The 20,864-nt window shown below is 33.6% G+C and overlaps 1 protein-coding gene and 1 pseudogene across 1 annotated transcript; both read right to left on the bottom strand.

Moving 5' to 3' along the window:
- Positions 1–1,160: 1,160 nt before the first annotated feature.
- LOC138339586 (uncharacterized) lies at positions 1,161–3,149 on the bottom strand (annotated as a pseudogene).
- Positions 3,150–17,171: 14,022 nt separating this feature from the next.
- Positions 17,172–18,910, bottom strand: LOC138339596 (uncharacterized). Its single transcript, XM_069291419.1, has one exon. The coding sequence runs from the start codon at positions 18,431–18,433 to the stop codon at positions 17,378–17,380; it is 1,056 nt and encodes a 351-aa protein (XP_069147520.1). The 5' UTR covers positions 18,434–18,910; the 3' UTR covers positions 17,172–17,377.
- Between the last annotated feature and the right edge of the window lie 1,954 nt (positions 18,911–20,864).

Raw genomic sequence — 20,864 nt, 5'->3', positions numbered from 1 at the left:
CTAAACCCATAACCCAACATCAACGCTACACTACTGCCAAACAGTAATTTCCTATGGCTAACAATAAGCAGTAAAACTAACTCATAAAAAAATTATTTTATGTACATGTTTCTTTCCAACAGAGAACTTATGCCATTCGTCAATAGTCTAATGGTTAATTATTAACCTACCGTGATTCCTTCGAAATAATTTCCACCATGTATTCCTATCCCATGAACCAAATATAAAATCTAATAATTCAATTCATACATAAACAGAAATCTTAAGGTGTAGTTATTTTTTTATCTTTACCTGGAGACTTCCATTCTTTCTCTACTAATGTAGTAGTTGTCTTAGTCGTGTGCAAATAGAAGTTAAAGGTGGATTGTTGTATGACAAAAACTTACAATCCATCAATAAATCTTTATTAATCTATTTCATGGTCCAAATTACTTGGATATTAATTCATTTTGGACTTGTCCCATTAACTATAACTCTATTAAGTATTTTATAAAATTTTCAACAACTAAAACTCGTAGTTATGAATATTTCAAAGTTTCCATTTTAAATTCTACGGGAAGATTCAAAATAGTCCTAGTCCTCAAAACAGTCAGCGGGTTGTTACATCACCTACATGTCAAGCAAATGTTCGTCCTCGAACAGAAAAATAAAAAAGAAATCATCTGAACGTTCAAACACCTGAGGATATCTACTGCTTGTGTCTTACTCGGTCTCCCATGTAGCCTCCTCCACTTGATGATGCTTGAATTGAAACTTTACTGAAACAATCTCTTTGGACCTTAACTTTCAAATTTGCCTATCCGAAATGGTTACCGACTCCTCCTCATAAGTCAAATTCTGATAAAGTAACACCGAATCTCATTGAATCATATGAGCACCAACCTGATGATACGGTTTCAACATAGAAATATAAATACGGGGTGAACACTCGACAAACCAAGTGGCAAAGCGAACTAATATGCCACCTCACCAATTAGCTCCACAATATCAAAAGGACCAATATATTGTGGGCTTAATTTGACCTTATTTGCAAATCTCATCACACCCTTCATAGGTGAAACCTTCTATAGGACCCTCTCTCAAACCATAAACTCCAAACCAATTTTGGGGTGGAAGCGTAAAGAGAGAGTATTCAGAAAGATGAGAGATGTAAGAATGAAGGTGTGTTTTATTTATGAGGAAAGCTCATCTATTTATACACCTAAATTACACCGTCATACTATTTACTTTACATAATTGGCCAACAAACATTATACATGATTGGCCGACAAACTATTTACTATACGACTTTTGTACATTTGGTTTTTTTCAGCCGACGCAAGACGACAAAAATAAAAAGACTCTTACTTTATACATATGGCTGATATTCAGCCGACACAACAATACATATAATACTTTATACATATGGCTGTTATTCAGCCAACAATAATAACTTTTTTTTTATCTTTATTCTAAATCAACTGTAGGTATCACATTGTCTTCTCCGTTGCATTTGGAGCATTTGTGGTCTGGATATTTGTTGCTGATAAGTTTGCAATACCTTACTAATAATTCTTCTGAAATAAATCCTTTCTTCAAAGCTCTCGTAGATGGTTGTTCTTCTGGTTGTAACAATGACAAAATCCATCTTTGAACTTCGTCCATATCTGATTTTCTTAATTCTTTGGAGTTTGCATATATCATTACATGATCTCTTGCATAATAGCTCCAAATAGCATTGCCATTTAAATAATTGTTTGCTAGCTCTTGTATAATCGTAGCTATACCAATTATTCTTTTATTTGCATAAAAATTAGGTATTTCTACTTTTGGTATCTCATTTTGTTTTTCTATCTCTTCTGGAATAATCATATCTTTTGTTAATCCTATCTTTACCACCTGTATTGGTGATTTTATCTCTTCGTATAATATCTCTGCTGGTGCTGTATAACATTTTATATAGAATAAATTTCCTTTGGTAATTCTTTTATATGTTAGAAATGCTCTATGTAATTCTGGTATTCCTACTATCTCTTCTCCGGTATATCTGTATACTGTATTTAGTAGTCCGTAGTTATAACATGTTTTTACTAGGTTGGGGTTGGTCTTAGGTTGTGCAATAAGTTTGTTATATCCTTGTAGTTTCTGGGTTATATAATCTTCTTCGGGATTTTTTGTTTCTGTAGATCTTGAGTTTAGGTTTAGGTATGTTTGGATTTTATATATGTTTTCAATGTAAGATTGGGTAATATAGTTATATCTTTTTTTTATCGTTTTGTAGGCTTACTGAATAGGTTGATGTTTGTGGTTCTGCTGGTATCTGCATTTGTGGTTTTTGGGTAAATGGTTTTGCAAATAACTGGTTTAAGTTTGTGTTTTTTGGTTTTTCACTAGTTCTTTTACTTGTACCTGCAGCTGTATCTGAACAAACATTGTTATGGGTTTTCTGGAGTTTCCCATCATCTCCTTCTATCTCTGGCTGTTTTCCGTCTGCCGTACGACGTAGCTCCGCATATTTTTGGTCATGCTGCTGACCGTTAGCTTTCAGCTCTTTTACTTCTATTTCTATCTTTTCTACTTTTTGGCATAGATTTGTCATCATTGCCAGTAGATCTTTCATCATATCTTTTTCTTGAGAAGTAGTCTGCAATTAAATTTTCGTCAGTTTTTATAATTTCAATTGTAAATGTAAAATTCAATATATTTAATATCAATCTTCTTATTTCCTTTGTTGTAACTGAATCATCTATCTTTTTGGTTATCCACCATTTTACCTGTGTATTATCTGTTCTTACAATAAATTTATCGTAAACTATATATGGTTCGAATGCTAGTAAATATTTATATAATGCAAATAATTCTTTCCTATTTATTTCCCATTTTGTTTGTGCCTCAGTATATGATCCTGAGCAATACCTGCAATGGTGTTCTACCTTTTCTTTATTATATTTATATTTTAGTACTCCTCCATAACTATGGTCACTTGAATCTGTTTCAATTATATATGTGAATGTTCTACTTTCATCAGGAAAATATAATTTTGGTAATTTTTTGCATAATTTTTTAATATTTTTTATGTGTTGTTTATCTTTGTTGTCGAAATCATATTCAATATCTTTTTTGAGTTTTTTGTATAATGGTTTTAAATGTTCTGCTAATTTTGGTATATATTCCCTTACTTGATTTACTAATCCTAAGAATGATTGTAATTTCTTTTTTGTATCTATATTTTCATCCATAGTAATAATTTTTGTACTATGTGAGTTTGCATTTTTATTCCATTTTTATCTATTTGTATTCCTAGAAATTCTATCTGTGGTTTCATAATTTCTGCTTTACTTTTACTTAAACTTATACCTGAGTGTTTAATTATGTGTATAAATCTTTCTAATAATCTTATATGTTCATCTTGTGTTTATCTATATATATAACACAATTTTCAAGCTTGTTAAAACAGTTATCCATAAAATGTTGATATCTACCTGGTGCATTTTTATATCCAAATGGTAATACATTCCATTCATAAAATCCTTGTGGTACTGTAAATGCTGTTAATTGTTTTGATTCTTCTTCTAGTTTTAGATGGTAAAATCCTGATTTACAGTCAAATTTGCTAAAATAGTTGTATCCTTGTATTTGTCTTATTTTAAGTATTTTATTAGGTATTGGATAGTTATATGTTTTAGTTTTAGCATTTAAATTTCTGTAGTCAATAACCATTCTACTTTTACCTCTTTTTTGTTCACTATGTTTTATTACTATAAATGCAGGGCTTGTATGTTTACTATTACTTTCTTGTATATAATTTTTTTCTAGTAATTCATTTATATGTACTTTAAATTCTTGTAAATCATCAAAGTTATATTTTAACGGTTTTTGTGTTATTATACTATTTTCATCTATTAGTTCAATTTTTACTTTTGTTTTATGTTTTTCCCATCCTTGTAATGAGTGTTCATTATGTAGTTGTTCCAGCTGTTCATTCATTATTTTAACTTTGTCTATTGCAAATATAATGATTTCTAGTTGTGATATTTGTTTTTCACTTATATTTTCAATTTCCTGGTTTATTTTTTCACTACCTCTAATCCATTCTATAGATTTTCGTTGTTTATTTTTTACTCTTTTTGCTCCTATTTTATAGCCACATGGCGTAGTAAGCCACCAGTGTGTTTTTGTTATTATGTGTGGGTAAAATTTATCTAAAAATGGCATTCCTAATAACATATCTTTTGTGGTAAATTCAAAATTATACATTTCTTCTATTGTTAGTATCTTATCCCATATTTGTATTTTTATATTTTTTGCTTTATATTTAATCATACTTCCTTCATTGTTAAATCCTGTCACTACATAGGTGTTTTTAATTTTTCCCATTTATCTTCTGGTAAGCAATTATATTTACATATATTCGCTTCTGCTCCTGTATCTATCATAGGTGTATAATATCTGTTGTGATATCCTTCTACAATAATTTTTGCAAGTATAACTATTTTCATTAATCATTTTTTGTTCTTTTTATAATTATTTTCTTATTTTGACAAGTTATTGTTAATTGTTCATTTTCTATGCTGTATGGTTTAACCTTTTCTAACTATTTTATTCCTAATGTGATATTATGATTTCCTTCATATATCTTAAATTGTATTTTCAATGGAATTTCTCCTATAATTATTTCTTTTTCTGTTGTCTCTTCATTTGAATTTATTATTTCACTAGGTAATCCAGCGCATATGTGTCCTGTTTTCATAATTTCTTCTTCTAATACTAGTTCACTTGTTATATGATTTTTTTTCTTGTCCTGTGTTTATCAAGATTTTATATTTTCTTTGGTCCATTATTCCTGTTATAAAATAATGATATATTGTTATTTCTCCTAAATCTTGTGATATTTCATATTTTCTTTTAGATGAACTTATTCTTGATGAGGAAGCTCTTGTTAATGTATTTGGTACGCTTGAGGTGCTTAATCTTTCTTTTACTATCTCCAATTCTTCTTCTGTATCCATTTCTTTATAACTATAGTCATTATTATCTATTACCATAATTATTCTTTCAAAAGGATTTTCTATTTTTATTTTATCAATTTTATTTCTTGCCGTTATTTTATGTTTTGTTGTTAATATATATAGATTTTTACATCTTGCTGTGAATACCTTACTTCCTGGTGCTAACTCTATTCCTGACATTTTCCAACATAATACTAATAATTTATCTATATTTGTATCTGTTAATGCTACTGTATAATTAGCACTTATTATAAATTTAAATTTTTGGTATATTAAATTTCCTTTAACTGCACTTATTACACTTTTTTCTATAGGATGTTTTATTCTATCATCTGCTAAATATATTTCAATAGGTGTATCTATTCCTTCTCCGAAACAAGCTTTTATTAGTATTTCCGTTCCTCCTAAATGTACATATTTTATAGCTTCTTTATTTTTTATGTTTTGTATTTCTTTATTTATTATTCGTTTGTTTATTATAGGTATATATGCTTTTCCGCTTGTATATTTTCCATCTATGATGTGTTCTTTTTGACTAATTACATAGTATTCTTCTTTCTGTCTTTTAAACCATTTTTTTAGTATAAGTATGTCAAGTATTTTTTCAACACTTAAATCTAATTCTTTTCCTTTTATTTGTTCAAAAAGTGTATTATCAAATATAATTTTTTGGTGTGATGATTCTTCATCTTCATAATTCTCTTTAGATATTATTTCGTTTTCAGACATTATATTTCTTCTTCTTTTAGTTCATTATCTTCTTCTCCATTTTCAGTTTCTATATCTGATACTTCTTATATGCTATCGTTTTCACTTAATTCATAGTCTATGTATTCTATTTGCATATATTCGTCATTATCTATAACTATTTCTGCAATCTGTTTTCTTTTTGGATTTTTAGGTAATTTACAGTCTTTAGCTATGTGTCCTATCTTTCCGCAATTGTAACATGTACATTGGGATATTTTTCTTTTAGGTCTATATGGTCTTTTTATTTTATAGTTTTTTACATAATACCTTCGTCTTGGTTGTTTATATTTATACTTAGTTTTATTTTTTCTATAATTTTTATATCTTCTGGTTTTTTGTTTTTTATTTGTACATCCAAACTGTGGTGCCATTTTATTTTTACAACATAATATATTTTTATTTAGTACTTTTTCCATTTTTAATTTTTCTTTTTGGTTCTCACATAATTGTGTAAACCATTGAGATAGAAGTTTTATTCTAGCTCCTAAAGTATCTACCTTTCCTTCATTATTCCAATCCTTTATTATTTTTGTGCTAAATGGTTCTGGTAATTTTGTAAGATATTGTTTTCTTATTTCTTTTGCTTCGTCTAAATTGTATTTAGATTTGTAATAGTATTCTTTGAATGCACAAGTATATTCTTCTATATAACACATTTTACATATAGCTAATTTTGTCATAAGTTGTCTATTTATTATTTTTTCTCTATTTTGTTCTCTTATATCCGTGGTCATACCTCCAAATTCATTTCTTATTGCTGATTCATATTTGTCTAGTATATCTATATTTGTTGCTGATGGGGATCCATCCATTTTCTTATCATTTCTAAGTACTTCTAAACTTTCTGTGGGTAGATTTTCTATCCATAATTTTGTCGTTCCTATGAATGTTCTTTCAATATATCTTGGTGTTTTTGTTGTTTCTATTTTGTTATCTATTAACTGCTTGGATATATTTCCTGTCCATAGTAATATTGCTTTATTTATGTCTGTGACGCAATCTAAATCTAAGAAATTATATTGTTCACTTATTGGTTTCGGTATCCAATTTTTATTTAATCTACTGTTCCATATTGCATTATTTCTGTCTGATTGTTGATAACTTTCTGTATAATAAGTTGGTGGTGTCCACCTAGGACTACTTCTAGGGCTATTTCTGGGACTATTATCTGGGGGTTTTACTCTTGACGTACTAGGTCTATTCATATCTCATGTGTTTATTTCCAATTTATTTATTTTATTTGTCTGTTCTAAGATTTCTGTATATGTCTCACTTATGTCACTTATTTCTGATTTTTGGTCATTTTCATTTTCATCTATTTCATTTACTTCATTTTCCTCAATATCTTCATTTAATTTTTGTTCCATTTCTTTTATTTCATTAGTTAATTCAAGCTCTTTATGTTTTTCCTTTTGTTTTTGCTTATTTTCATATAATAATTTTAACCTAGCTAATTCTTTTTCTAATTCACTTATTCTTGTATTTTTTATTTCTTCTAATTGTTGTACTTCTTGTTTTGCTTGTATTTTTATTTTTTCAATTTCTTTTGATTTGTCTATTTCTTCATTTTCTTTTGTTATTCTTATCATAGCTGTTAAACTATCCTCTAATTTTGCTGTTTCTTTTTCTAACATCAAGTATAGATTATTTCCTATTTTTTTATATCTTCTTCCTAGATTTGAAAATATTATTTTTATTATCATTCCGTCTTGATTTTCATATGTTTTTTCGTCTACTGCAAATTCTTCTTTATTCATTATAATTTATGTATTATATTATGTTGTAACTCATATTCAAGACAATCTAATTCTAATTCTAACATAAATATATTTTTTCTTTGTGCTAGTATTGATTTATTACATGCTCCTGCTAATATATTTTCTTCTATCCTTCTTTTTCTATGTTGTAATTGTTGTTCTTTTTCAGCTATTTTTCCCGTTATTTTTTCTATTAATTGTTGTTTATAAATTTCTTTGTCCATATTGTTTTTTCAAATAGCGAACATATTTGTATTCTGTTTTCGAAATTATATTTATCAATTGATCTTTTTTATCATTATCCGTTTTGACTAATTGTAACGACCTGTTTAGTCGTTTTGAGCAGCAAATTTTATTTCTGGAAAAACAGGCTGAGACGACGGAACCCACGACGGAACGTCATGGGCACGACGGACCGTCGCAGGGTCTCGTTTCAAAACAATTAGAAAATATGAAATTGGGTACTGAAAATCGACTCTCTGAACTTCGTAACGGAGTGGCAAGACAGACCGTCACAGGCCATTCACCCAAAATCAAGTTTCAGAACTATGCGACGGACAGCTGGACGGACCGTCGCAGGCGCGACGGCCCGTCACAGCTTGCGTAATCCCAGTGGGAGTCGGATTTCTGGTTAAGTTTTAAGGGACGTTTTTTACTATTCTTGCCTTAATTATAAAGTCCGTGGGTTTATATTAATAACTCAAATTCTTGGGGGTTAAAAGAGGTAACCTTAAGTTAATTAATGGGGTATTATTGCCATCTTTTATTCTTAATTATATACTAATTAGGGTAAAAGAAAGAAGTTTTGAATAAGAAAATAGAAAGAACAAGAAGGGAGAGAGAGAAACGATCGAGAGAAGAGGAAAGCACCAAGCTTTGAGGATTAACTTGCTTGATTTCAATTCTTCGGTGGAGGTAGGTTATGATTTTCATGCTTTCATAGTAAACTCTTAATAGAGAATGATATGTATTGGTAGTATTGTAAACCCTATTATATGCTTAATTATATGTTTGCATGAATATGATTATGTGATTGTGATAAGATAAGCATGATGAAAATATTGAATCCCAAATCTTGAAAAGAAACTTTAATACACATTATTAATGATGATGTCTTGGTATAGAAGAAGGCTTGATGAATTAAAGTAATGGGATTGATGATGCCTTGGTATAGAAGAAGGCTTGATGAATTAAAGTAATGGGATTGATGATGCCTTGGTATAGAGAAGGCTTGATGATTTACAGAATGATATTAGTGGATCGGAGTGTCACGTTCCGACACATAGTATTAGTGGATCGGAGTGTCACGTTCCGACACATAGTGTTAGTGGATCGGAGTGTCACGTTCCGACACATAGTATTAGTGGGACGGGTGTCACGAACCGACACGTAGAATTAGTGGATCGGAGTGTCACGTACCGACACATATAGGGGATCGGAGTTTCACGTACCGACACATATAGGGGATCGGGTGTAACGAACCGACACGTAGAATTAGGGGATCGGAGTGTCACGTACCAACACATAGTAGTAGGGGATCGGAGTGTCACGTACCGACACATATAGGGGATCAGAGTGTCACCTACCGACAGATATAGGGGATCGGGTGTCACGAACCGACACGTAGAATTAGGGGATCGGAGTGTCACGTACCGACACATAGTAGTAGGGGATCGGAGTGTCACGTACCAACACAAGAGGAAGAAAGATAATGAATCTTGAAAGATGATAATATATTCAATCTAATGAACTTAATTCCCAAATGAGTATGGTATTGAGGCTTGAGCCCTCATGGATGAACTTGATGGTACTTATTGATGATTATAGTACCTGTTGTTGCTACATGTTGAGTTTTATAGTTGATTTATGATATTACTTGATATATACTGTTCTCTATTTGAGTTGACCGATGATATCTACTCAGTACCTGTGGTTTGTACTGACCCCTACTTTTATGTTTTCTTCTGGTTATTTATGGAGTGCAACAAACGTTCCGTCATCTTCAACTCAGCAGTGATTCTAGCCAGTCTTCGTCATACCGGATATTCAGGGTGAGCTAATGCTTCTAGTTTGGACTGGGTCTTCTTCTTCAAGTCTTGATGCCTTGAACTTTCGGCATGGACTAGCTTCTTACGTACTTTTAGCTTTTAGAATACTCTTAGTTTAGTCATTTGATCGTAGATGTTCTTATGATGATGACTTCCAGATTTTGGGGAATAATAGATGTTGAATTTTAGAAGTTAATGAATTGGTCTTTATTTAATGAGTTAAGTCTTCCACATTACTTTCTGTTTATATTGAAATGTTAAGGTTTAGATTGGTTGGTTCGCTTACATAGGAGGGTAAGTGTGGGTGCCAGTCGCGGCCCGGATTTGGGTCGTGACAAACTTGGTATCAGAGCATTAGGTTCGTTGGTCTCATCACACAAGAACGAGTCTAGTAGAGTCTTAAGGAACGGTAGGGGGACGCCTTTACTTTTCTTTGAGAGGCTACAAGACTTTAGGAAAATTCCATTCTTTCTTTCTTTCGTGCTATTACTTGGATCCAATTGGTATCTAGGTGATACAAATTGGTTTCTGACCATCTTCACTCTATTTCACGGATGGTTAGAACTAGAGCAAAGACTGCGCCAACACCAACATCGGCAAGACAAGAAGCGTCTGAGCCAGCCACTGGGGTTGTAGCTCGAGGAAGAGTAGCGGCAAGAGGCCGTGGTAGAGGTCGTGGGAGGACGTCCTCTAGAGGAAGAGGACGAGCACCTAGCCCGTCTGATACTAGGGCGGTGACTCCTCCACCGACTGAGGAAGTGGTAAGAGAGGGTGAGGAAGGGGAGAATGAACAAGTGCAAAATGAGGAATTTCCACCCCAACCTACCCCAGAGATGATCAATCAGGTTCTCACTTATCTTAGTGGGTTGTCTGATCAGGGTCAGGCCCCTCCAGTGTTTTCTGCACCAACACCTCCGGTTTCAGAGGTACAACATGCAGCCACTATAGCTCCTCATATGGATGCCTCATTGGACATAGGCACGTTTCCACGTTTGACTACTGGGCCCATAATGACAAGTGATCAGCATGAACTTTTCAGTAAGTTCTTGAAATTGAAACCTCCAGTCTTCAAGGGTGCTGAATCTGAGGATGCTTACGATTTTCTGGTTGACTGTCATGAGCTACTACACAAGATGGGTATAGTAGAATGGTTTGGTGTTGAGTTCGTGAGTTATCAGTTTCAAGGGAATGCCAAAATATGGTGGCGGTCACATATTGAGTGTCAACCAACGGAGGCACCACATATGACTTGGGCCTCATTCTCTAGCTTGTTTATGGAGAAGTATATCCCCCGGACTTTGAGGGATAGGAAAAAGGGATGAGTTCTTGAGCCTAGAGCAAGGTAGGATGTCGGTCAATGCATATGAGGCTAAGTTTCGTGCACTATCCAGATATGCCACTCAACTTTGTTTCAGTCCACAAGAGCGGATTCGTCGTTTTGTGAAAGGGTTGAGGTCAGAGTTGCGGATTTCAGCCTTACAGGTAGCGGCTACGGCAAAATCCTTTCAAGAAATGGTTGACTTCGATGTAATTCTGGGTATGACTTGGCTTTCTCCAGATTTTGCAATCTTGGATTGTAATGCTAAAACCGTGACGTTAGCCAAGCCTGGGACAGATCTGTTAGTGTGGGAGGGTGACTACACTTCCAATCCAGTGCGTATCATCTCCTTTCTTCGTGCTAAGAAAATGGTTAGTAAATGGTGTTTAGCTTTCTTGGCACATCTCAAGGATGACACTAACCAAGTACCCTCGATTGAGTCGGTTTCGGTGGTCCATGAGTTTCTAGATGTGTTTCCTGTAGACCTTCCTGGTATGCCACCGGATAGGGATATTGACTTCTGTATTGATCTTGAACCGGGTACTCGCCACATTTCTATACCCCCTTATAGAATGGCTCCCGCAGAGTTAAAAGAGTTAAAGGCACAACTTCAAGAGTTATTGAACAAAGGCTTCATTAGACCAAGTGCATCCCCTTGGGGTGCTCGGGTTCTGTTTGTGAAGAAGAAGGATGGGAGTTTTCGGATGTGCATAGACTACAGACAACTGAATAAAGTAACTATTAAGAACAAGTATCCTCTTCCTCGCATTGATGACTTGTTCGATCAGTTACAAGGTGCTTGTGTCTTCTCTAAGATTGACTTGAGATCCGGTTATCATCAATTGAAAATACGGGCAACGGATGTGCCAAAGACTGCTTTTCGAATGAGGTATGGGCATTACGAATTTGTAGTGATGTCTTTTGGTCTTACGAATGCCCCTGCTGCGTTCATGAGCTTGATGAACGGGATTTTTAAGCCATATTTGGACCTCTTCGTGATCGTATTTATTGATGATATATTGGTATACACAAAGAGCAAGAAGGAACATTAAGAGCATTTGAGAATGGTATTGGAAATGTTGAGGGAGAAAAAGCTTTATGCCAAGTTCTCTAAGTGTGAGTTTTGGCTAGATGCAGTGTCCTTCTTGGGGCACGTGGTTTCTAAGGATGGAGTGATGGTGGATCCTTCTAAGATTGAGACAGTGAAGAATTGGGTAAGACCTACTAATGTGTCAGAAATAAGGAGCTTTGTTGGGTTAGCTAGCTACTACCGCCGATTTGTCAAGGGATTCTCTTCTATTGCTTCCCAATTGACGAACTTGACTAAGCAGAATGTTCCATTTGTATGGTCGGACGAATGTGAGGAAAGCTTTCAGAAACTCAAGACTTTGTTGACTACCACACCTATCCTTACCTTGCCAGTAGAGGGTAAGAATTTCATTGTTTATTGTGATGCATCCTATTCTGGTTTGGGTGCAGTACTAATGCAAGAGAAGAGTGTGATTGCTTATGCTTCAAGGCAACTAAAGGTGCATGAACGTAACTATCCGACCCACGATTTGGAATTGGCTGCGGCTGTGTTTGCATTAAAGCAATGGAGACACTATTTATATGGGGTTAAGTGTGAGATCTATACGGATCATCGTAGCCTACAGTATGTCTTTACTCAGAAAGATTTGAACTTGAGACAGAGGAGATGGATGGAACTACTGAAGGACTACGACATCACTATTTTGTATCATCCGGGAAAGGCGAATATTGTAGCGGATGCTTTAAGTAGAAAGGTGGGAAGCATGGGAATTCTAGCCCACTTGCAAGCTTCTGGACCCCCATTGGCTAGAGAGGTTCAAACTCTAGCTAATGACTTGATGAGATTAGAAGTAAATGAGAAGGGAGGATTGTTGGCTAGTGTGGAGTCAAGATCTTCTTTTCTTGACAAAATTAAGGGAAAACAGTTGGATGATGAGAAACTTAAGAAGAATCCAAGATAAGGTATTGCGAGGAGAGGCTAAGGAAGCACAAATCAATGAGGAAGGTGTTTTGAGAATCAAGGGATGGGTATGTGTGCCTCGTGTCGATGATTTGATCAACACTATTCTGACAGAAGCTCATAGTTCAAGGTATTCTATACATCCGGGTGCAACCAAGATGTATCGTGACCTAAAACAACACTTTTGGTGGAGTAGAATGAAGCGTGATATTGTTGACTTTATTGCCAAGTGTCCAAACTGTCAACAAGTAAAGTATGAACACCAATGGCCCGGAGGAACACTTCAGAGAATGCCCATTCCGGAATGGAAGTGGGAAAGAATTGCAATGGACTTTGTGGTTGGTCTTCCAAGGATAATGGGTAAGTATGACTCCATTTGGGTGATTGTTGATAGGTTAACTAAATCTGCTCATTTCATTCCGGTGAAGGTGACTTACAAAGCAGAGAAGTTAGCCAAGATCTATATCTCAGAAATCGTTCGATTGCATGGGGTTCCACTATCCATCATATCAGATAGGGGTACGCAGTTTACTTCTAAGTTTTGGAAAACATTGCATGCGGAATTGGGTACTAGGTTGGACCTTAGTACTGCGTTCCATCCTCAGACCAATGGTCAGTCTGAAAGGACGATTCAAGTGTTGGAGGATATGCTTCGTGCGTGTGTGATAGAGTTTGGTGGCCATTGGGATAGCTTCCTACCCTTAGCGGAGTTTTCATACAATAATAGCTATCACTCAAGTATTGATATGGCCCCATTTGAAGCATTGTATGGGAGGAGATGTAGGTCTCCCATTGGTTGGTTTGATGCATTCGAGGTTAGACCTTGGGGTACTGACCTTTTGAGGGATTCGATAGAGAAAGTGAAGTCTATTCAAGAAAAGCTTCTAGCGGCGCAAAGTAGATAAAAAGAATATGCAGATCGAAAGGTTAGAGACTTAGAGTTCATGGAAGGTGAACAAGTCTTGTTGAAAGTTTCGCCAATGAAAGGGGTGATGCGATTTGGTAAGCGAGGTAAACTTAGCCCAAGGTATATTGGTCCATTTGAAGTACTTAAGCGAGTAGGGGAGGTGGCTTATGAGTTAGCCTTGCCTCCAGGGCTGTCCGGAGTGCATCCGGTATTCCATGTGTCTATGTTGAAAATATATCATGGGGATGGGAATTACATTATCCGTTGGGATTCAGTTTTGCTTGATGAGAATTTGTCTTATGAGGAAGAACCTGTTGCCATTCTAGATAGAGAAATTCGCAAGTTGAGATCAAGGGAGATTGCATCCATCAAAGTTCAATGGAAGAATCGACCCGTTGAAGAAGCCACTTGGGAGAAGGAGGCGGATATGCGAGAAAAATACCCATATCTGTTTACAGATTCAGGTACTCCTTTTCGCCCTTGTTTTCCTTCCTGTGATCGTTCGGGGACGAACGATGGGTAAATTGGTATCTAATGTAACGACCTGTTTAGTAGTTTTGAGCAGCAGATTTTATTTCTGGAAAAACAGGCTGAGACGACGGAACCCACGATGGAACGTCATGGGCACGACGGACCGTCGCAGGGTCTCATTTCAAAACACTTAGAAAATCTGAAATTGGGTACTGAAATCGACTCTCTGAACTTCGTAACGGAGTGGCAGGACGGACCGTCACAGGTGTGACGGACCGTCACAGGCCATTCACCCAAAATCAAGTTTCTGAACTATGCGACGGACAGCAGGACGGACCGTCGCAGGCGCGACGGACCGTCACAGTTTGCGTAATCCCAGTGGGAGTCGGATTTCTGGTTAAGTTTTAAGGGACGTTTTTTACTATTCTTGCCTTAATTATAAAGTCCGTGGGTTTATATTAATAACTCAAATTCTTGGGGGTTAAAAGAGGTAACCTTAAGTTAATTAGTGGGGTATTATTGCCATCTTTTATTCTTAATTATATACTAATTAGGGTAAAAGAAAGAGGGTTTGAATAAGAAAATAGAAAGAACAAGAAGGGAGAGAGAGAAACGATCGAGAGAAGAGGAAAGCACCAAGCTTTGAGGATTAACTTGCTTGATTTCAATTCTTCGGTGGAGGTAGGTTATGGTTTTCATGCTTTCATAGTAAACTCTTAATAGAGAATGATATGTATTGGTAGTATTGTAAACCCTACTATATGCTTAATTGTATGTTTGCAAGAATATGATTATGTGATTGTGATAAGATAAGCATGATGAAAATATTGAATCCCAAATCTTGAAAAGAAACTTTAATATACATTATTAATGATGATGCCTTGGTATAGAAGAAGGCTTGATGAATTAAAGTAATGGGATTGATGATGCCTTGGTATAGAAGAAGGCTTGATGAATTAAAGTAATGGGATTGATGATGCCTTGGTATAGAGAAGGCTTGATGATTTACAGAATGATATTAGTGGATCGGAGTGTCACGTTCCGACACATAGTATTAGTGGATCGGAGTGTCACGTTTCGACACATAGTATTAGTGGATCGGAGTGTCACGTTCCGACACATAGTATTAGTGGGACGGGTGTCACGAACCGACACGTAGAATTAGTGGATCGGAGTGTCACGTACCGACACATATAGGGGATCGGAGTGTCACGTACCGACACAAATAGGGGATCGGGTGTCACAAATCGACACGTAGAATTAGGGGATCGGAGTGTCACATACCAACACATAGTAGTAGGGGATCGGAGTGTCACGTACCGACACATATAGGGGATCGGAGTGTCACGTACCGACACATATAGGGGATCGGGTGTCACGAACCGACACGTAGAATTAGGGGATCGGAGTGTCACGTATCGACACATAGTAGTAGGGGATCGGAGTGTCACGTACCGACACAAGAGGAAGAAAGATAATGAATCTTGAAAGATGATAATATATTCAATCTAATGAACTTAATTCCCAAATGAGTATGGTATTGAGGCTTGAGCCCTCATGGATGAACTTGATGGTACTTATTGATGATTATAGTACCTTTTGTTGCTACATGTTGAGTTTTATAGTTGATTTATGATATTACTTGATATATACTGTTCTCTATTTGAGTTGACCGATGATATCTACTCAGTACCCGTGGTTTGTACTGACCCCTACTTCTATGTTTTCTTCTGGTTATTTGTGGAGTGCAGCAAACGTTCCGTCATCTTCAACTCAGTAGTGATTCTAGCCAGTCTTCGTCATACCGGATATTCAGGGTGAGCTAATGCTTCTAGCTTGGACTGGGTCTTCTTCTTCAAGTCTTGATGCCTTGAACTTCCGGCATGGACTAGCTTCTTACGTATTTTTAGCTTTTAGAATACTCTTAGTTTAGTCATTTGATCGTAGATGTTTATGTGATGACTTCCAGATTTTGGGGAATAATAGATGTTGAATTTTAGAAGTTAATGAATTGGTCTTTATTTAATGAGTTAAGTCTTCCGCATTACTTTCTGTTTATATTGAAATGTTAAGGTTTAGATTGGTTGGTTTGCTCACATAGGAGGGTAAGTGTGGGTGCCAGTCGCGGCCCGGATTTTGGTCGTGACACTAATTGTGATAGTTCATATTCTATATACAAGGGTCTTAATTTTTTCCATATTTTTCTTAGCTTTTTATCTATCTTGGTTCTTTTTATTTTAGTATTTTTATTTTTATCCATCATAATTTTTTATATAATATTTTAAAAAGCTTACTTAACTTATCTGGATATTTATTCTTTTTTAACCTGTAATTTCTACCATATCGCCTTAGCCAATATTCAGTCATATTTAATCTCCAATATCTAAATCATCATATAAATCATACATGTCATAATAAAGCTCATCTTGTATACTTTGTATGGTTAACTCAGTCCAACCTTGGGTTGTTATTTCTATTATCTCATGTGTTACCAATTTATCATAAATTTCTCTTTTTATATCAGTATTAAGATTTTTTAATATATAAAGTAATAATATCTTATATTCATCATCATCATCAATTAGATATGTAGTCATCTTATTCATTTTTGCTAAAAGTTTTATTCCTTCCAAGCTCTTAATGGATTATACTTATTTATTATGAAATAATAATGATTTAATAATCATATCGTCTAGTCACTACTACAGCTTTCTTCTTTGATTAGTTACCCTAACAACGCCTCAACTTTGTTTACTCCCCTAAACGGCCTTCTTGCCTACCGGTTTCAACCTTAGGATGGCATAGTCTTGGCATACTCATTCAGAGAATATTTCTGTAGTCAATAACCATTCTACTTTTACCTCTTTTTTGTTCACTATGATTTATTACTATAAATGCTGGGCGGCTTTTTTAAGCCGACGCAAGACGATAAAAACAAAAAGACTCTTACTTTATACATATGGCTGATATTCAGCCGACACAACAATACATATAATACTTTATACATATGGCTGTTATTCAGCCAACAATAATAACTTTTTTTTTATCTTTATTCTAAATAACCTGTAGGTATCACATTGTTTTCTCCGTTGCATTTGGAGCATTTGTGGTCTGGATATTTGTTGCTGATAAGTTTGCAATACCTTACTTATAATTCTTCTGAAATAAATCCTTTCTTCAAAGCTCTCATAGATGGTTGTTCTTCTGGTTGTAACAATGACAAAATCCATCTTTGAACTTCGTCCATATCTGATTTTCTTAATTCTTTGGAGTTTGCATATATCATTACCTGATCTCTTGCATAATAGCTCCAAATAGCATTGCCATTTAAATAATTGTTTGCTAGCTCTTGTATAATCGTAGCTATATAAATTATTCTTTTATTTGCATAAAAATTAGGTATTTCTACTTTTGGTATCTTATTTTGTTTTTCTATCTCTTCTGGAATAATCATATCTTTTGTTAATCCTATCTTTACCACCTGTATTGGTGATTTTATCTCTTTGTATAATATCTCTGCTGGTGCTGTATAACATTTTATATAGAATAAATTTCCTTTGGTAATTCTTTTATATGTTAGAAATGCTCTATGTAATTCTGGTATTCCTACTATCTCTTCTCCGGTATATGTGTATACTGTATTTAGTAGTCCGTAGTTATAACATGTTTTTACTAGGTTGGGGTTGGTCTTAGGTTGTGCAATAAGTTTGTTATATCCTTGTAGTTTCTGGGTTATATAATCTTCTTCGGGATTTTTTGTTTCTGTAGATCTTGGGTTTAGGTTTAGGTATGTTTGGATTTTGTATATGTTTTCAATGTAAGATTGGGTAATATAGTTATATCTTTTTTTGTCGTTTTGTAGGCTTACTGCATAGGTTGATGTTTGTGGTTCTGCTGGTATCTGCATTTGTGGTTTTTGGGTAAATGGTTTTGCAAATAACTGGTTTAAGTTTGTGTTTTTTGGTTTTTCACTAGTTCTTTTACTTGTACCTGCAGCTGTATCTGAACAAACATTGTTATGGGTTTTCCGGAGTTTCCCATCATCTCCTTCTATCTCTGGTTGTTTTCCATCTACCGTACGACGTAGCTCCGCATGTTTTTGGTCATGCTGCTGACCGTTAGCTTTCAGCTCTTTTACTTCTACTTCTATCTTTTCTACTTTTTGGCATAGATTTGTCATCATTGCCAGTAGATCTTGCATCATATTTTTTTCTTGAGAGGTAATCTGCAATTAAATTTTCGTCAGTTTTTATAATTTCAATTGTAAATGTAAAATTCAATATATTTAATATCAATCTTCTTATTTCCTTTGTTGTAACTGAATCATCTATCTTTTTGGTTATCCACCATTTTACCTGTGTATTATCTGTTCTTACAATAAATTTATTGTAAACTATGTATGGTTCGAATGCTAGTAAACATTTATATAATGCAAATAATTTTTTCCTATTTATTTTCCATTTTGTTTGTGCCTCAGTATATGATCCTGAGCAATACCTGCAATGGTGTTCTACCTTTTCTTTATTATATTTATATTTTAGTACTCCTCCATAACTATGGTCACTTGAATCTGTTTCAATTATATATGTGAATGTTCTACTTTCATCAGGAAAATATAATTTTGGTAATTTTGTGCATAATTTTTTAATATTTTTTATGTGTTCTTTATCTTTGTTGTCGAAATGATATTCAATATCTTTTTTTAGTTTTTTGTATAATGGTTTTAAATGTTCTGCTAATTTTGGTATATATTCCCTTACTTGATTTACTAATCCTAAGGATGATTGTAATTTCTTTTTTGTATCTATATTTTCATCCATAGTAATTATTTTTTGTACTATGTGAGTTTGCATTTTTATTCCATTTTTATCTATTTGTATTCCTAGAAATTCTATCTGTGGTTTCATAATTTCTGCTTTACTTTTACTTAAACTTATACCTGAGTGTTTAATTATGTGTATAAATCTTTTTAATAATCTTATATGTTCATCTTGTGTTTTAGAATATAATAATATATCATCTATATATATAACACAATTTTCTAGCTGGTTAAAACAGTTATCCATAAAATGTTGATATCTACCTGGTGCATTTTTATATCCAAATGGTAATACATTCCATTCATAAAATCCTTGTGGTACTGTAAATGCTGTTAATTGTTTTGATTCTTCTTCTAGTTTTAGATGGTAAAATCCTGATTTACAGTCAAATTTGCTAAAATAGTTGTATCCTTGTATTTGTCTTATTTTAAGTATTTTATTAGGTATTGGATAGTTATATGTTTTAGTTTTAGCATTTAAATTTCTGTAGTCAATAACCATTCTACTTTTACCTCTTTTTTGTTCACTATGTTTTATTACAATAAATGTTGGGCTTGTATATAATTTTTTTCTAGTAATTCATTTATATGTACTTTTAAATTCTTGTAAATCATCAAAGTTATATTTTAACGGTTTTTGTGTTATTATACTATTTTCATCTATTAGTTCAATTTTTACTTTTGTTTTATGTTTTTCCCATCCTTGTAATGGGTCTTCATTATATAGTTGTTCTAGCTGTTCATTGATTATTTTAACTTTGTCTATTGCAAATATAATGATATCTAGTTGTGATATTTGTTTTTCACTTATATTTTCAATTTCTTGGTTTATTTTTTCACTACCTCTAATCCATTCTATAGATTTTCGTTGTTTATTTTTTACTCTTTTTGCTCCTATTTTATAGCCACATGGCGTAGTAAGTCACCAGTGTGTTTTTGTTATTATGTGTGGGTAAAATTTATCTAAAAATGGCATTCCTAATAACATATCTTTTGTGGTAAATTCAAAATTATACATTTCTTCTATTGTTAGTATCTTATCCCATATTTGTATTTTTATATTTTTTTCTTTATATTTAATCATACTTCCTTCATTGTTAAATCCTGTTACTACCATAGGTGTTTTTAATTTTTCCCATTTATCTTCTGGTAAGCAATTATATTTACATATATTCGCTTCTGCTCCTGTATCTATCATAGGTGTATAATATCTGTTGTGATATCCTTCTACAATAATTTTTGCAAGTATAAATATTTTCATTAATCATTTTTGGTTCTTTTTATAATTATTTTCTTATTTTGACAAGTTATTGTTAATTGTTCATTTTCTATGCTGTATGGTTTAACCTTTTCTATCCATTTTATTCCTAATGTGATATTTTGATTTCCTTCATATATCTTAAATTGTATTTTCAATGGAATTCCTCCTATAATTATTTCTTTTTCTGTTGTCTCTTCATTTGTATTTATTATTTCACTAGGTAATCCAGGGCATATGTGTCCTGTTTTCATAATTTCTTCTTCTAATACTAGTTCTCTTGTTATATGATTTTCTTCTTGTCCTGTGTTTATCAAGATTTTATATTTTCTTTGGTCCATTATTCCTGTTATAAAATAATGATATATTGTTATTTCTCCTAAATCTTGTGATATTTCATTTTTTCTTTTAGATGAACTTATTCTTGATGAGGAAGCTCTTGTTAATGTATTTGGTACGCTTGAGGTGCTTAATCTTTCTTTTACTATCTCCAATTCTTCTTCTGTATCTATTTCTTTATAACTATAGTCATTATTATCTATTACCGTAATTATTCTT

This window comes from Solanum lycopersicum, chromosome 11, assembly GCF_036512215.1.
Source record: "Solanum lycopersicum chromosome 11, SLM_r2.1".
Lineage (NCBI taxonomy): Eukaryota > Viridiplantae > Streptophyta > Magnoliopsida > Solanales > Solanaceae > Solanum > Solanum lycopersicum.
This window is presented reverse-complemented; position numbering and strand designations above follow the sequence as displayed.

Bases quoted from the DNA above. Each gene is read 5' to 3' on its own strand.
- LOC138339596 (XM_069291419.1), bottom strand. From the start codon at position 18,433: ATGATGCAAGATCTACTGGCAATGATGACAAATCTATGCCAAAAAGTA.